We start from the raw sequence: 16,137 nt of genomic DNA, 5'->3' as shown, positions 1-16,137 counted from the left end.
CGGCCCCCCCCGCGTCCCCCGCGTCCCCCGCCCCGGCAGCGCCGCGGGGCCGGGGCTCCGCCGCTTCGCCGCGCACCTGATGGGGCCGCGCTGCCGGCGGGACGGGGCGGCCGGAGCTGGAGCCGGGCGGCGGCGGGGGATGCGCACCTTCCTCTGCCTTCCCTCCCTTGCCTTCCCCGGCCGGCGGTAGCGGGAACGCGGCTCCGGCAGCCGCGGATCCGCCGAGCAGCGCGGAAACTTTTGGGCGAGTCGCTGCTGGGCTGCGGGCTAACTTCCATCTCTCTCCCCGCTCCCTTCTACTCCCTGCTCCCTTCTCCTCTCCTTTCCCCCCCGGCTTTCCTCTCTCCCCCTCCTTTTTTCTCTTTTTCCCCCTTTTCTCTCTCTTTCGTCTCTTCCCTCCCCGCTCCCCCTTTCCCGCTCCACTCTGCTCCTCTCCCCCTCCGCCTTTTGTTTTCGCAGATAGTCGGCACACAAAGCTGGTCCCAGATTTGAGCGACGGCGAGACACCCTGATGTGTGAGCCTGGGGCGCGCCATGGATCTGACTAAGATGGGGCTGATCCAGCTGCAGAACCCCTGCCACCCCACCGGGCTGCTGCACAAAGCCAACCAGATGCGCCTGGCGGGGACGCTGTGCGACGTGGTCATCATGGTGGACAGCCAGGAGTTCCACGCGCACCGGACCGTGCTGGCCTGCACCAGCAAGATGTTCGAGATCCTCTTCCACCGCAACAGCCAGCACTACACCCTGGACTTCCTCTCGCCAAAGACGTTCCAGCAGATCCTGGAGTACGCGTACACTGCCACCCTACAAGCCAAGGTTGAGGACCTGGATGACCTGCTCTATGCTGCCGAGATCCTGGAAATCGAGTACCTGGAGGAGCAGTGCCTGAAGATCCTGGAGACTATACAGGCCTCCGAGGACAATGACACCGAGGTCGCCATGGCTGATGGAGGTGCCTCCGCCACCACTGAGGAGGAGGAGGAGAAGAAGTCGAGGTACATCAAGGGCCTCTTCATCTCCAAGCCCACTGGTGAGGAGGGTGGCTATGCTGGCATGGCCAGCCAGAGTCTGCTGGCAGCCACAGTGGAGCAGAGCCCCTCTGCCTCCGCGTCCTACTGCTCCCTCTCTTCCATGAGCCCCACCAAGGCGGCGGTGGACAGCCTGATGACCATCGGGCAGTCACTGCTGCAGAGCGCCCTGCCGCCCGGTGCCCCCGAGGACTCACGCTCTGCCACCACCCGCCGCCCCTCCGGCCTCGCCGAAGTCAAAACTGAAGCGATGCAGGTGGATGAGGCCTCCAGCCATGACAGCCCCCGGACAGCCGAGCCCGGTGCCCCCAGTGGGGAGAAGCCTGACGAGAAGGGCAAGGAAGGACCTGGCACCCCGACCCGCAGCAGTGTCATCACCAGTGCCCGTGAACTGCACTACACCCGTGAGGAGGGCGCCGAGCCACCCCCTGAGCCTGGCCAGGGGCTGCCACTGGGGCCGGAGCCGTCCGCCGCTGCCCCGGGAGAGAAGCCCTTGGGCATCTACTCACTGCTGCCGAACCACAAGACTGAGCCGGTGCTCGGCGTGCCGCCCACTGCGGCGGCCGCCCTGCACGTGCAGCCGGCCCTGGCTGTCTCCATGGACTTCAGCGCCTATGGCGGGCTGCTGCCCCAGGGCTTCATCCAGCGGGAGCTGTTCAGCAAGCTGGGGGAGCTGGCAGCCGGCATGAAGACGGAGAGCAGAGCCCTGGGCGAGCAGTGCAGCGTGTGTGGGGCAGAGCTGCCGGACAACGAGACCCTCGAGCAGCACAGGTGAGTGCCGGGGCCGTGCTGTGGCATGCTGCACCGGGCAGCCGGGATCTTGCCAGAGGGTTTTGGGTTCTGGCTGTCATACGTGCTGGTGCAAAGTTTCCATCACGTACCCCAAAACCAGCTTGTGGAGTAGCATTCTCAGGGGGGTGGCTGTTGCAGCTCCCCCAAGTCTGGTTGCCGTGCCAGAAGGTTCCTTCCAGTGAGTGCTGGCTGGGGACGGCCCGGATGAGCTGGGGCCGTCGGTGTTTCCTGCGAGCACCACCAGTTTCCCTGGCTGGCACCAACCGAGCTCACAGTTGCTACCCTTTGAGTTTAGGGATCTGCGTGTGGGGAGATGCAGTGGGGACAGGCAGCACTCGCCCACTCTGCTGAGAGCTGGTCCCCCTTGTGCCAGTGCCGGGGCACGCCAGCACGGGCAGTGGTGGCAACATGTGGTGACTTGCCGGCCTGGGGGGTTTTGTGCCGCTCAGCTTCCCGGTCTATGAAGCATTTACATCTGGCACAAAGTGGCGCGGGGGTCAGGCTGGGTAATGCCGGGGCGAGCGCAGAGGGCTCGGGCTGCCGCAGAGCCGCGGGTCCGTCCCTGCGGGAAAGGTGAAGGGCTGAACCTCCGATGGCTGCAGATGCGGCTTGGGGGCTCCCCTGCTCGGGGTGGGGGTCTGTGCTCACTCCCAGCCGCGCACCCTGGGGCTGGCTGCGGGCTGGGAGCGTGGTGGTGGTTCCTGACACGTGAGCTCAGCGCTCCGCTGTTTATTGCCTCCTGCTCGTGGTCCAGGCACCAGGGCTTGTTCCCTCATTTGGCCGGGGAAAGGAGCCGCGTTAATTACCGCACCAAAATCGGCGTCGCCAGTCAAATCCCATGGCTCTGAACGTGCTCCGGTGAGCGCTGCTCTGGCCCCCGCTGTGGCCGCAGCCCCGCTGTCGGACAGCAGCGTCCCGCCTAGGGGAGACATCACCGGCATGGTGCCTCCCCTGGCTGCGCACCCTGTCAGATTTTTAATGAATCAACAGGTTAATTAGTCCTGATGCACGTAAGGCTCCAGGGCCGGTGTCCGTGCCTCTGGCGGGGCAGTCGGTGCTGCTCGCCGCCCGCCAGCGGGGCGGGATAGCGGCTGCGGGCTGCCGGGGCAGCGGCTCCCGGTACGCCCAGCCCGGGAGCGCTCCGGTGCGGGAGCCGAGCTGCCGAGCCGGGATCTCAGCCCTGCGCGGCTCCCGAGTGCTGCCAGCATCGCCCCTCGCTGTGCCGCATGGCCCCTGCGGGAGCAGCCCTCGGCCCCCGGGGCTCCTCGGCTCCGTGTGCGGGCGCAGCCGCTCCGGCTTTGTTCCCCCTCTGGCGAGCGGGAGCGCCGGGGCTGGCGCTGGCTGCGCCCCCGAAGCCGCCTCGGCCGTGCGGTGATGCAGACCGAACGTCACCGGGAGAGCTGCAGTGAGGGCTCAGGGAGAATTTTAACGTGCCTTTCCGCCACGCTCTCAAGGCTCTCCCTTTCCCCCTCCAAGCCCAGAGCAGCAGTTGCCGTGGCCGCAGTGGGGGGCGACGCTGGGACTGTCCGGAGGCTCCAGCAGGGAACGTGTCCGGGGGAGGAAGGGAGAGCTGCGCGGTCAGATCTCCCCGCGGGGTCGAGAGAAGAGGGAGCATGGCCCAGCTGTCCAGCACGGCAGCCCCTATTTCACAGCGCCTTCCAGGGCTCAGCTTGTTTTGACAGCCGCGGCTGCAGCCGTAGCTTATTTCTCACTTATTCATGATCTTATCGTGAGGCTGGGCACACGCCATGCTCCGCGGGGCTCGGGGTCTGCCTGGAGCATGGAGCTCAGCGCTGGCCCCTGCCAGCGGAGCCTTGAAGGCAGTTGCTGAAGCCAGCACCAAACTCTGTTTGCCTGTTCTTGCTTTCTGACCGATTACCTGGCGCTGGCAAACTTTGCAGGGTTAGCCAAATCCTTTGAGCCGTGTTTAAACTGATCTGTAAGACCGTCCGTGTTGAAAGGCATTGGGTAACAGTCCAATGAACTCACTCTCCGGCCCCCAAAGTCTAAATCCCAGGCGGTTTGTGTGTAGACAGGGTCTCATGTGGCTTTTTTATAGTGTTTGCTTTCTAATACGTTGTGAGAATTACCATTTGGGGAGGATTTGTGGGATCCTATTGTATTCATGGAGCTGTTAAACAGCATCTGCGCTGGGCTGGGATCTGCAGCTCTGCCGGAGCAGCTCTGGTGGCAGCTGCACCGTGCTGGCTGCGGGCTCCTCTTCTCTCCACTGCCTGGTGCTGAGGGATCTGTGCCCTTGCTGGGGTCCGGGCAGCACCTCCCCAGCCTGGAGGGGGGCAGGATGTGCCGGGGGCAGCGCGGTGTCACTCGCTGGCTTTCGCTGACCTCCTTCTGCCGTGCGCTCGCTGCTGTGGTTTTGCTTCCGACCCTGATGCGAGCGGAGGGGCCCGATCAGAGCCGCTCCCGGCTGTGGTGAGCTGGGGGCCAGGGCCAGGGGGCAGGGGCGGGGGTACCTCGCTGTTCCAGGGGGCTGCCAGTGTGACAGCTTCCACGTGCCAAGCCCCAGCAGTGACAGAGCCCGAAGGCACCCAGCCCCGCTGAGCCGGTGCGTGCCGAGCCTGTTCGCAGAGCACAGGCAGCCCATGCATATGGCAGGGCTGTTTGTTTACACACACACATGCCTATAGAAGTGTAAACATATATGTTTATAGTCTTGGAGCCTTCTGAGCGTTGTTCCTGTCTTCATTAGTATGGGAAGCACGTGCAGGGAAAAGGAGAGCAGAGGGTTGGCCTGGCCTCGGCAAGCACAGGGGGCCACTGGCTCTGGGTGACAGACAGTGCCCGAGGGACAGTCATCTGCCCTGGCCCAGTGTGGTGACACGGCTCCTTGGCCTCGTGGCAGCATTGTCTGTGCTGTGTCATACCCAGGAGCACTGGGCTGTGACCATTGAGGGGCCAAGTGGCCACAAGCCAGGGCGCTACCTCTGATGACGGTTTTGAGGTCCCTGAACCCACTGGCTGCTGCGTGATCCATTTTCTTTCCCCCTTACCAAGCTTATGATTTTGACTAATTGAGTGTAGATTGAGTCGTCGAGTCTTTAATTTTTTTATAAAAGATTTCCTTCTGGGTTCAGCAAAGTTCAAACTTAATCTAATGTTAGTATTGATCGTCACTTCTAATTGCAGACAAAAAAGCCATAGTTCAGTGGCCCTTTTGGGGGTTGTTTTGTGAAGGAATACCTCCAAGCTCTAAGGTGAGAGCTGTGCCAAGCTGCCAACTGAGCCTGGCATGATTTGTCACCGGGAAGGTAAATACCTTAAAACTTTAAAAAAATGAAACTGTGTCTTTTATAAAACGATAGTGAGTGGGAAGGCTGCCAGTGGGGATGTGATCCCGTATGCTTCATTTATGGCACAGCCAAGGACCCCAAGGCAGTGCTGCCCGGGAGTTCACGCGCCAGGCGATGCGGCTGTGGGCATCAGTGTCAGTGCAGGATGGAGATGCAGGGTGTCAGTGCAGGATGGAGATGCAGGCTGTCAGTGCAGGATGGAGATGCTGGGCTGGAGAGCAGAAGGGCTTTCCTGGTGTCCTGGGGCCAGCGGTGGGTGAATGCTCCTCGTGGGGCCACTTTGGGTGGAAGGTGCTTGTCCTCACTGTCATGTGGGGGTTGTGCCTTGGGGAAAGCTTCCATTCCAGCTGTCAGGTCTGTTCTGCATTTTGAGGTTGCATGGCTGAGCTGTCAGCTAAAGATGTGTGTGCCCCAGTGGGGGGTTTAAGGACAAGGGTAAGGAGGCTCGCTGTACCCCAAACTCCAGATTTGTGCCCTCTTTTCCCATGGAAGGACAGAAAAGCAGTGGATCTGCCTGTCTGCTACCAGCAGCTCCAGTGTTCAGGACTAGGCATTGATGCTCCCAGTCTGAAATGCTCCTGCTTGGGAAAACTGCAGCTTCCCATGGGGATCCAGTCTTTGGCTCTTCCTGGCAGCCTCACCTCCCCTCTCTCCACCTGGATTAGCTGAGCGTTGTACTGCTAATGCCATTAGGCACGTTGGCACTGCTCGGCATGTCACAGTGAGAAACAGATGCAGCGTACCATTAAAGCAATAAACGTGATAAATCAGATCCCAAGTGCTTTGTGAGATGTTATTAGTGTTAATTTCAGTAGCTGAATACAGTAGTTGTTTTTTATTTTATTTTAAGCATTTGTCAATTTATGTTCCACTCCAATTTAAACTTTTAAAAAAAGGAGGAAAAATGGAAAGCAAGCGGGGGAGGGAAGGAAAAGCCGGGGCAGCAGCCCCCCAAACTCTACCCATGATTACTTCCAGAGTTCGAGGATGACCTGGCAGCTCTTGTTTCTTGCTGATGGGCCTTATTAGCAGCACCTGGCATCATAAGGGGCTAATGGAAACCAGCGTTCCCGCTGCCGGGCCGCGGCGCGGGGCAGCCGGGCGAGGAAGCTCTTATTAGCTTTATGGGCAGGGGGACGTGCCCCGCTCAGGAAATGAATGTTGCAGCTAAGGTCCACAGCGCTGACCCCGAGCGTGTAACCTGTGAGCGCTGGCCGAGACCCCGCGCAGGATGCTTGGGATTTCGGGGGCTCTCTGGTTCTTGTCATGGGCAGAGGGGGAATACGACGTGGTATGCTGCAGCCTTGAACTTTTGATTTATTCAGTGGGTGACTTAACCATTTCCATGCTCAGCTGCAAGTGTGGAGGGAGAAAAGCCCCCTTTGGCTTCCACTTAATTCCATCCATTATTCTGCATCAGTTTGGTTGTGCGTGCACTGCCTTTGAAAGGGAAGCTCTGAAATACACACCTATTTCTGTGTGTTTTGTTTGTTTGTTTGTTTGTTTGTTTCCCCCTGCCCAGTGAAACTCTGGTTTTTCCTGCCCCTGATGCCTGGTGCTCCTGACACCTTGCAGAGGGACATCCAGGGGTGTGATGGGGTCATTGCCTGCTCTCTGCCTGCTGTGCAGCCCCTGCCCCGGCACTGCTCAGTTCCCAGGGACCAGGACCCCACTGGCTGCAGGGCTGGGACCCCAATGACTGAAACCTGCTGCACTGAGGACACTTGGGTGGCTTTTCCCCAGAGCTGGCTGTTGCTGCACAGCTCGATGAGATTTGCAGAGCATCCTCAGTCCTTGCTGCACCTCATACAGTAATGCTGGTTGCAAAGCCTTTGCAGCTGTGCAGAGGGCCCCTCAGAGAGCCTGTGCTGCTTCAGGGGTGACTCTGTCCACCCTTTCTCTCTTTCCCTGTGGAGCATGGCAGTGGTGCAGAGCAGCCTGGGCTGTTGGTGACGGAGCATTCCTGCAGCCTTCTCTGCTTCTGCGGGATGTTGGCTCTTTAGTTACACCAGTCTGTAAATCTGTTTTCCTTGGATAGAGTAAAATGATCTGCATTTTCCTTTTTGCCTGCAATTAGCAAGATTTTTCTTTTATTCCCCCACTGCCCCCCTTGACAGCTTCAAGAGAGGCTTTAAATGAGTAATTACTAAATATTTCCCGGCAGCCAAACACGGGGCCATGGCATCTCCTGTTGCAAAAGTGAAAAATATTTCTGTTTGCAGTTAATTTTAGTGGCAGGCAGATCATGTTAACTGGGTGTAATTGCTTCCAGATATGGCAGAGGGTTTTGTGTGTTGGGATGAAGGGTCTGGTAAGTGCTCACTTCCTGTGTAAATTAGCCTATTCCATTCATTCCTCCTCACCCGGCAGTCCTGGCTTGTGTCACTCTGCCGGTGAGGGGTTCTTCTCCCCGGCCTGGCTCAGTGCTTTATGGTGGGATCAGCCCTTTGCAGGGCATTGCTCCCTCCTTTGCTGGAAGGGATCTGCATCCCGCTCTGCAGCCGGTGGCCTGGACAGAGCTTGGCATGCACCCTGGCCCTGGCAGAGTTTGGTGGTGTGACAGGTACCAGCTGAAACAGGGAGGGTGGCACAGGGAGGATTTCCTATGGGCAACAGGGACAGGTTCTTGCATCGTTTGGAATAAAGGCAGACATGGCAGGGGAGTGTGCGTGTGGCCAGGCACCTCTTTGACATCGGCTGAATTTCCAGTGCAGTTGTGATACCTGCTTCTGTTCCCAGGCTCAAGCCCAGTGGCTCAGACCTGCTCTGGAGTGTTCAGGAGCATCACCTCTGTGTCCATTCTGGACAATCTTTATCCAGGCTGAGGCGTGCCTGAACCACTTGGTTTCGGTTTGGAACGCGCTGGTTCGCGTTGGGAATGCTCCAGGCAACTTCTGTGCTGACAGCAGAGCAGCAGGTACCTTTGGAAGAGTGCAAGTGCTGTTGCACCACCTCATTCGCAAGAGGTCGGTTCCTCTTTTTGGCGAGAGGTCACTCTGCCTCTGCAGGAGGGAGCGTTGCCCTAAAATCGGGGTTGCGGGAGCGAGCCTTTGTGGCCCAGGCTTACGCGCTGGCCGGGGGCCAGGGCCGCCCGGATCATTTTCGCTGTAGTGTTCTTAACTGATTTTAAGTAGATTATGGTTGGATACGTGCCCTGCTGTGCTGGTTCAGGTTTCCATCGGCCTTCGTTGTCTCATTGCCGTTTTATTGGCACGTTGTTCAGCAAACAGGCCGGCAACGCGCGATCGGGGAAAAGCTTCTCCGCGCGGGCACGAGCGCTGCGGAGCCTGGCCGGGGCCGGCCGGCCGCCGTAAATCAGCGTTAAACACCCCGCTTTGTGAGGGTGCCAGCGCGGGAGATGGGCTGGTTATCGGCGCGTGTCAGCCGGGCTGATAACCCCGCACACCGCCCGGGGGAGCGCCTTGGGAACGCGCACCTCCGTCCGTCTGCGGCTCACGGCGCGGAGGAAGGGGCTCGCTGCCACCTTGGTGACCTGTAAAGAAGGGAAGTGTCAACTGAGCGTAAAAACAAAGAGAAACTCAAAAAACCCCCAGCCCCAAGCACCAGGCCGTGTCCGTCGCCAGAAGACGTGCAGTAGGGGACTCGGGCTCGTGTTTTAGAGGTGGCTTTGGCGGTGCTGGGGAGCTGTTGGTCTCAGTGCTGTCTTTCCCAACCTTTGTGATTCCCGAACGCCAGCCCTGCCAGGGTTCAAGGAGCATTCGGACAATGCTCTCAGGCACATGGTGATATTTTTGGGGCTGTCCTGTGCAGTGCCAGTAGTTGGATGTTGATGATCCTTTTGGGTTCAGGATATTCGGTGATTCTATAATTTCCACGCCAGGTACTGCACCAGTTACAGCCCACATGTGGTTTGCCACTCCGTCAGAGCTACTGAATGTGCTTTTATGCTTTTGCCACTCAGTCTGGGGATGGTGCTGGACTCCACATGCTTTGCCCTTGGTCACCTTCCCTCATTCTCATCTCCATGGAGTATTTATAGTAAATCATATTAGAAAGGAGTGCTAAGGAGGAAGCATGATTCATCCTGCTTGAAACCACCACTGACATAAATAAAGGCAAAGCGCTTACTACGTGTTTTTTATTATGGTATTTAGGGACAGGTTGTACTAATTTTGGCGTGCACAGAGTAAACCCAGGAAGGCTATGACTCTAAGAAATCCAGTTTCACCACAGCACAGGCTGTGTTTTTAACAAACTCAACCAAAATCCAGCCGGCCTTCTTGAAAGAGCATGTGCATGGCAGCACAAGGCTTTTGGGGCAGCTCGTTGCCTTCCAGATTTCACTGGAAGTGTCTTTGGCTGTTCCATTGGTTTCTCAGGGCTTTGCTGTCGTGCAGGAACAGAGATGGCTGTGAACTCAGGAATCACCTTTACCTGTGAGGGTAGTAAGGCCCTGGTACAGGTTCCCAGAGCAGCAGTGGCTGCCCCATCCCTGATAGTGTCCAAGGCCAGGCTGGATGGGGCTTGGAGCAACCTGGGATAGTAGAAGGTGTCCCTGCCCATGGCAGAGGGTTGAAATGGGATGAGCTTTAGGGTCCCTCCCAGTCTAAGCCATCCTATTGTGGCAGGTCTGGAATAGGATGTGCAAACTGCAGCAGAAAAGCTCTCCCTGGTGGGGGGAGGCACGGAGAGGATGTGCAGAGACACCCTGCCAGAGGCTGTCAGGCCGAGTCTGGGCTGCCCCAGCACAGGCAGCGCTGCTGACGGATCTTATCTGTGCCGGGCACGGGCTGCGGTGGCGGCCGGCTGCACGCGCACGCCAGCGGCCTTGGCGTGGGAGAGATAAGGCAGCGGCGTTGCCTCGCTGCCCTGCACCCCACACCGCCCCTGGCAGCGCCTGCTGCTCGGCCCGGCCGCGGTGCCACCGGCCCCGTGGCACCGGCGTGGCTCCCGGCTGGTCGGGGCGCGCAGAGAGCCGCCGGCCCGCGCAGCGGGGCCCCTTTCTGCGAAACGGGCCGGTGCTCGGAACCGAAACCCTGCGCATCTCCCGCCCGCCTGCCCCCCCTCCAGCGTGTTCTGATGTTTTTACCAGGAACGAGGTGATTTCCTCTTCTCTTTCTTCCTTCCTCCTGTTCGTAGAAAAGATCCCAAGTGCCGGGCGCGGGGCAGGGCACTGAGAGGCAGCGGCCAGAGGCGCTTGCCGCGCGTGGAGCCTCTTTGGGCAGCTCTGCCCACGCTGCCCTTGCCTTCTCTTGCATGTGTTGTATTGGTGGGAACCAGCATGGGCAATGAAACTGGCAGAAAACCCGCTTCCCTGTAGCAGGAATCATCTTAGGAACATTTTAACTTGGGCAAAAACCTTCCCAGTGGAAGAAAAGTGAAAAGCAATTGGTTTTGTTTCCCAGGTTCCTGTCTTCTCCTTGGGTGAGGGGTGGGGAAATGCTGTCCTGACTTTGCTGTGCCTCCCCCGGCCTTTCAGTTCATCATCACCCTCGCTGAAGGGCAGCATTTGGTTGGGGTTTTTTGGGGGAATTTGGGATTTGCATTTCTGGGGCTGTGGGGAGGATTGCATGTAGGGCAGGGCTGTAGGAAATGGGTGTTGTGGTGGGAACTGGGCCACTGGCAGCTCCCAGCCTGCAGGGTGCTGAGTCAGCAGTACCTGAGAGTGGGGCAGCACCAGGGCTGCCAGGGGATGCCCCAAGACCTGCCTGTGGGATTCCCCCAGCCCAACCCTGCCCACGGATCTGGGAGGGACACTGGCATCTCAGGATGCAGAGGCAAGGACCTGTATTGATTTCTGGCTCCTCTGACCCCTTAGCTGGAGGCAGCTCTTCCCTCAGCGCTGAACCAAATGTAACTTAAAGCAGTGCAGAAATGTTTATCATCCTTCCCTTGCAGCAGCGAGCACTGCCCAATGCATTATTTAGCAGGGTGGGATCTCTGGCAGGCTGCCCTGGAGCAGGGGCCATGACCAGCCAGCACACGGGTGGCAGGGCCTCTGATGGGTTGTGTGCTAAGGGTGCAGGCATCGCTGGGAGGAGAGCTCACACTGGACCTTGCACTGGGACACAGACCAGTCCAGCTCTGCCTGGCCAGAAATGGGAAGAGGATGGCAGAAGAGGGGACCGTGGTGCTGGGGGGCTGAGTGAGGGGTTACAGAGACGGGCATCTCCTGAGGATTACACTCTGGATGCTTTTCATTCTCTCCTAGTGCCGTTGGCACATGGTGTGGCACCAAAGGCTGGGCCACTGGCACCGCTGGCAGCTGTGCCACATCCTCCTCTGGCTGGAGCGGAGAACAGCTCGCTCCCTAATTAGCACCTTGGTTGCCAAGTGAACGGAGCGGCCGTGCATGGCGAGCTCCCTGCCAGCCATCCGTGTGGCGGGGCAGGGCCCTTCCGTCGTCACCACGTGCGGTGCTGCGGCGTGCCGCCACCGAGACCGAGGTGCCAGAGCCGCGCTGCTCGCAGCCCTCCTGCTCTGGGGACGTGCTGGGGACCCAGGGACTGTGTGCTCCAGGGACCCAGGGACTGTGTGCTCCGGGGACCCAGGGACTGTGTGCTCCAGGGACCCAGGGACTGTGTGCTCCAGGGACCCAGGGACTGTCTGCTCTGGGGACCCAGGGACTGTGTGCTCCAGGGACCCAGGGACTGTGTGCTCCAGGGACCCAGGGACTGTGTGCTCTGGGGACTGTGTGCTCCGGGGACCCAGGGACTGTGTGCTCTGGGGACTGTGTGCTCCGGGGACCCAGGGACTGTGTGCTCTGGGGACATGTGCTGGGGACCCAGGGACCATGTGCTCTGGGGACTGTGTGCTCCAGGGACCCAGGGACTGTGTGTTTTGGTGACCGTGTGCTCTGGTGACCATGTGCCCCAGGAACCATGTCCTCCAGGGACCATGTGCTCTGGTGACCATGTGCTCTGGTGACCGTGTGCTCCAGGAACCGTGTCCTCCAGGGACCATGTGCTCCAGGGACCCAGGGATGTGGCTCTGCTGCCCCACAGCCCAGCGCTGCCTCAGCAAGGTGCTGATTTACCGTGTGCCCGTGGCTGTCATCCTCCAGGTGCCACCGCTGTCACCTGTTGCCCCGAGGGTTGCTGCTGAGGCAGCCCTTCTGCTCCGAGTGTATTTTCAATTTCCTCTGGTCACCTCTCACACGGCGTCTGCCCTGGCTGTGTGGGTCAGACATGAGTTAGCTGCAAGTGTCACCGTGTTAAAGGGAAGAAGCGTGTGCTCTTCGAAGGGATGGTAACGATGGATGTTAATGCCTGTGGAACGACAGCCTGTGGCAGCACTCATTAAACAAGGCTCCATTTGGATTGCCAGATCCCTTTGATTCTTCCTGCATTATCTTCTGCCTCATCCTGGCTCTGCATCCCGGCATTGGGGTTTTATTATTTTATAGGAGCTGTAACATTCGGGCTGTGCTGTGTGGCAGTGGCTGATGTGCTCTCCCCACCATCCTCCTCCTCTTCAGGGTGCTCTTCAGCAACAGAGAACTACTTGTGGCTGGAGCATGTGGGGGCTCCTGCCTCCAGATGTGTTTTTCAGCCAGAATATCCCATCTTTAGGAGTGTTTGTTGGAAAAGCCATAATATTTGTACTGAGTGATGGTTTTGTCATTTTCAGTGTCTGTTGCTGGTTACATTCCCTTGTGTGTATAAACTTCGCCTTTTCCTTAGTAAATAATGCCAGGGAAATGAGGGTGAAATGCATCATGACTGTCTGGGCACAGAGATGGGGCTGTCCCTGCACTGCTGCCTGTCCCAGCCCGGCTCTGGAGTGGCCAGGCAGTCCCAAAAGGATGTGCAGAGCAGCCTGGATGCAGCCCCAGCTGCTGACACTTCCAGTGCAGCACTGAGCTGCCCACGGGGAGGACCAGCAGGGGAGCAGGGATGGTGCTGAGCATCGTTTTCACCCAACATATTATTGTTCTTGCAAGAGCAGATTTGAAATCCATTTAACTTTTCAGTGCCCTGTACCCCTTTAAACATTACCCCTTTAAATGTTTCCAGTGTGCTCTCGCTGATGGGTTACCTTTTCTTTCCCCTTGGGCTATAATTAGTGTCCTTTACACAGAATTGCCTTAGAATTGGATTTGAAGAAGATAAGAATCAAATTACCAGTATTTATCTTGTAAATTCCAAAAGTTCTACTGAGAGGTACTGTACAAGAAGGATTTTTAAAATATCGTGCCCTGAAAACACCAACCTCCCGTGGATCCCAGGATTCACCTGAGGTTCACATCTGCAAAATACCTTGGGATGCAGGACAGGGCAAGGAGGGGGACAGGATGGTTCTGTCCCCACCAAAGCCCTGCTGGTGGGCTGGGGAGAGAGCTTGCTGGCAGAACACCTCCCCAGGCAGGTGGAGGTGCTGAGTCAGGGCAAGCATCCCCCCTGCCAGTGGGGGACTGGATGCAGGGTGGGAGCATCATCTCAGGCTGGGCTTTGGTTTTGGCTGTCACATCTGGTCCTGTCTAGGCTGGAGAGGAGAAGCCTATGAAATGCCACCCCTCTCCCATTTTTCCAGGCTCCCACCTGGGGTCCTTCCCCACTCTGACAGGCAACTCTCAGATGGTGAGGCAAGTTGAGCACCAGAAGTGGATGAAGGTAGTTTTGGTGGGCTCTGTTTTCACAGAAATTAAGGATCTGAATTTAAATGAATGAGATGGAGAGCCTGGGCAGCCAAGACTATATTTTCATAGTATAAGCAGTTGCAGAAGAAGATTAGTGGCATCTGTGTAAACACTCCATCACAGCAGCAAGGCGTTGGGTTTTTTTTAATAGTTAGAAAATACTAAGGATGGCTGGAGGCAGGAGACACCATACTTCCCTTCTGCTCCCACCTTCCACCTCCCCGTCCATCCCGCAGTAAATATTCCAGCCAGCCTCAGCCCCACTCTCCCTTCTCGCAGTAAATTACATATTAAAGTAGCCTGGTAACTGAGCACCGGTTGCTGCGCGATAAGCTCTGGGAAATCGATATGTTTGCCATGTGCCTGCTTGTTTATGACACCTGCCTGCCGAGCAGTTGAGCAATGCTCCACGGGCCCGGGCTGCACTCCCGGGAGGGGCTGCAGCAGCTCCGAGGGATTTTTTTTGCTTCCCAAGCGAGATACTGCCCAGAGCTGCCTGGCAGCATCCTGCCAGGGGGGTGAAGTCACAGCAGCGATGATCTTTGGTGATGCAGAGCACGGGGAGGCAGCTCGGATCAGAGCGTGCTCACAGCTTCATCGGTTCTTGGGGCTTCTCCCAGCCCCTCCAAAGGTTTCTGCTCTGCTTCCATGTGCCACCTCCGTGGGCAGGAGTGGGAGCAGAGCCCAGCCGTTTGGACTCTCGTTTGTGCACTGCCCACGCACAGAGCTTTGCGGGTGGGGTTGGCAGCTTCAGAGTGCTGAGCCACGAGGCAGGGACCCTGAGTTCCCCGGTGACACAGAGGACAGGACCCTGGGCTGCACCCCAGTGCTCGGGATGTGCCCCAGCCCCTCAGTCTGCACACAGCTCAGCTGTGAACGGGGATAGATAGCCCTGGCTCCAGAAAACTCCTCCTGCACTTCTCAGCCCCAGAGTTTGGGTGCTTTCCTGTGCAAGGGTGGGTGCCTGCTCACGTCCCCCAGTGGGGCTTTGGGGTGGGAGCAGACATTTTTTTCTGAAATCCCAACTCAGCAAGCTGCGGTAATTGACCTTTTGACCCAGATATGAAGTTGGAAGGTAAAAGATACAGCTTGCAAGTTTTTTATAAAACTGTTGACCTCTCACAAGATTAACTCAGAGATAATAGTAATTATCAACAGCTTATGGTGGATCCAATCGATGGTGAACATTACCTCCTGCCTAAAACTGAAGGTCGGTGTTTTACTGCAGCAGAGATAACTGCCACGGGTGTTCACACTGCCATCAGCCAGCAAAACCTCCCTGCACAGAGGAAACCCTGAACGGAGGTTCCTGTGGGAAAATGGACTCATGGGATGGGTCAGTGCAGTGCCCAGGCACGGGGTCTGGGGATGCTGAGTGCTTCAGGACAGGGCAAACAGCCTCCCTGGCACTGTGCTGGCACTCCAGGACAGTGGCTCCCTTGGGATGCTTGGATCAGGAGAGTGGGCAGGGAGAGGCAGTGCCCTGCTCCAAAGAGACACATCCTCTTCCCTAGCTTTTGATTGTGTGCTTTCACTTTTTATGTACCAAAGATTGTCCATTTAATTAACTTGAGAATGCAATTTCAAAACCACTAATGCTTTACACATGACAGCTTTTAAAACACAAGTAGTGTTCCAGTACTGCGCCGCACTCCCTCTGCCTCTTCTGGGTTGTTTTGGAGACAGACACTCCTCCCAGCAGACCCTGATTCTTGAACAGGGTTTGAACTGATTTGGAGTGTTTGATCCTGGCTTTGCCTTGTCAGTGTGCCTGGGCTGTCAGGAGCCTCCATAAGGAACAGCAGCGATTCCCTCCATGTCCTTGTCTTTCCCTGGCTGTCACCTGTTAATCTCCAGTACAGTGAGCTGGAGCATCTTTTCTCTGGCACTGGTGAGCAGGCTTCCTTTCTGTTCCTTAAGCCTTGGCTTTATCTTTTTCACCTTTTTTTGGCAGAGCTGGTTTCTAATGGATGTGCTTCTGTGCACACCCTCACTTTTTACCCCTCACCTGAAACACCCTTCAGCCTTTCCAGGTTCCTTAGTTTTTACCAGGCATCTTTAAGCTGTCCCAAATGGATAAGGTGGGGGGATGCTGCAGATGCTGCAAAGGCTGGCCAAGTGGATGCAGCATGGTCAGCCCAGGCAGCTTATCCAAAATCTGCCCGCTCTTGCTGGTGTGAGACCCCAGGGTGCCCCCTCCAGCCCCCACCCAGCACATGGATGGCCCCAGAGCCGACTCCTCTCACTTCCCTCACTGCCAAGGGCAGTTGCAGGTGGCTCTGGGGAAACCCCCAATTTTCCCTCCCACGTGCCTTTCCCCCAGCCTGGCACAGGGAAATCGGGTGGGAACCTGGAGGCAAGTTGCTGCATTTGTTGTTGAAAACTTGCATGCACCATCCCCCCCC

General features: G+C 57.6%; 1 protein-coding gene across 2 annotated transcripts in view; it reads left to right on the top strand.

Moving 5' to 3' along the window:
• The first annotated feature begins 24 nt into the window (after positions 1-24).
• ZBTB16 (zinc finger and BTB domain containing 16) overlaps positions 25-16,137 on the top strand; it is a 54,150-nt gene continuing 38,037 nt past the window's right edge. For both annotated transcript variants that reach the window (XM_041413712.1, XM_041413713.1), the window contains exon 1: positions 25-1,801. In XM_041413712.1, the coding sequence (XP_041269646.1) occupies positions 534-1,801 (1,268 nt within the window). In that variant the 5' untranslated portion in view covers positions 25-533. The remainder of the gene's footprint in view (positions 1,802-16,137) is intronic.

This window comes from Onychostruthus taczanowskii, unplaced genomic scaffold (assembly GCF_017590055.1).
Source record: "Onychostruthus taczanowskii isolate IOZ18803 unplaced genomic scaffold, ASM1759005v1 scaffold43, whole genome shotgun sequence".
Lineage (NCBI taxonomy): Eukaryota > Metazoa > Chordata > Aves > Passeriformes > Passeridae > Onychostruthus > Onychostruthus taczanowskii.
The sequence above is the reverse complement of the archived record's forward strand: the minus strand, read 5'-3'. Positions and strand labels throughout refer to the sequence as shown.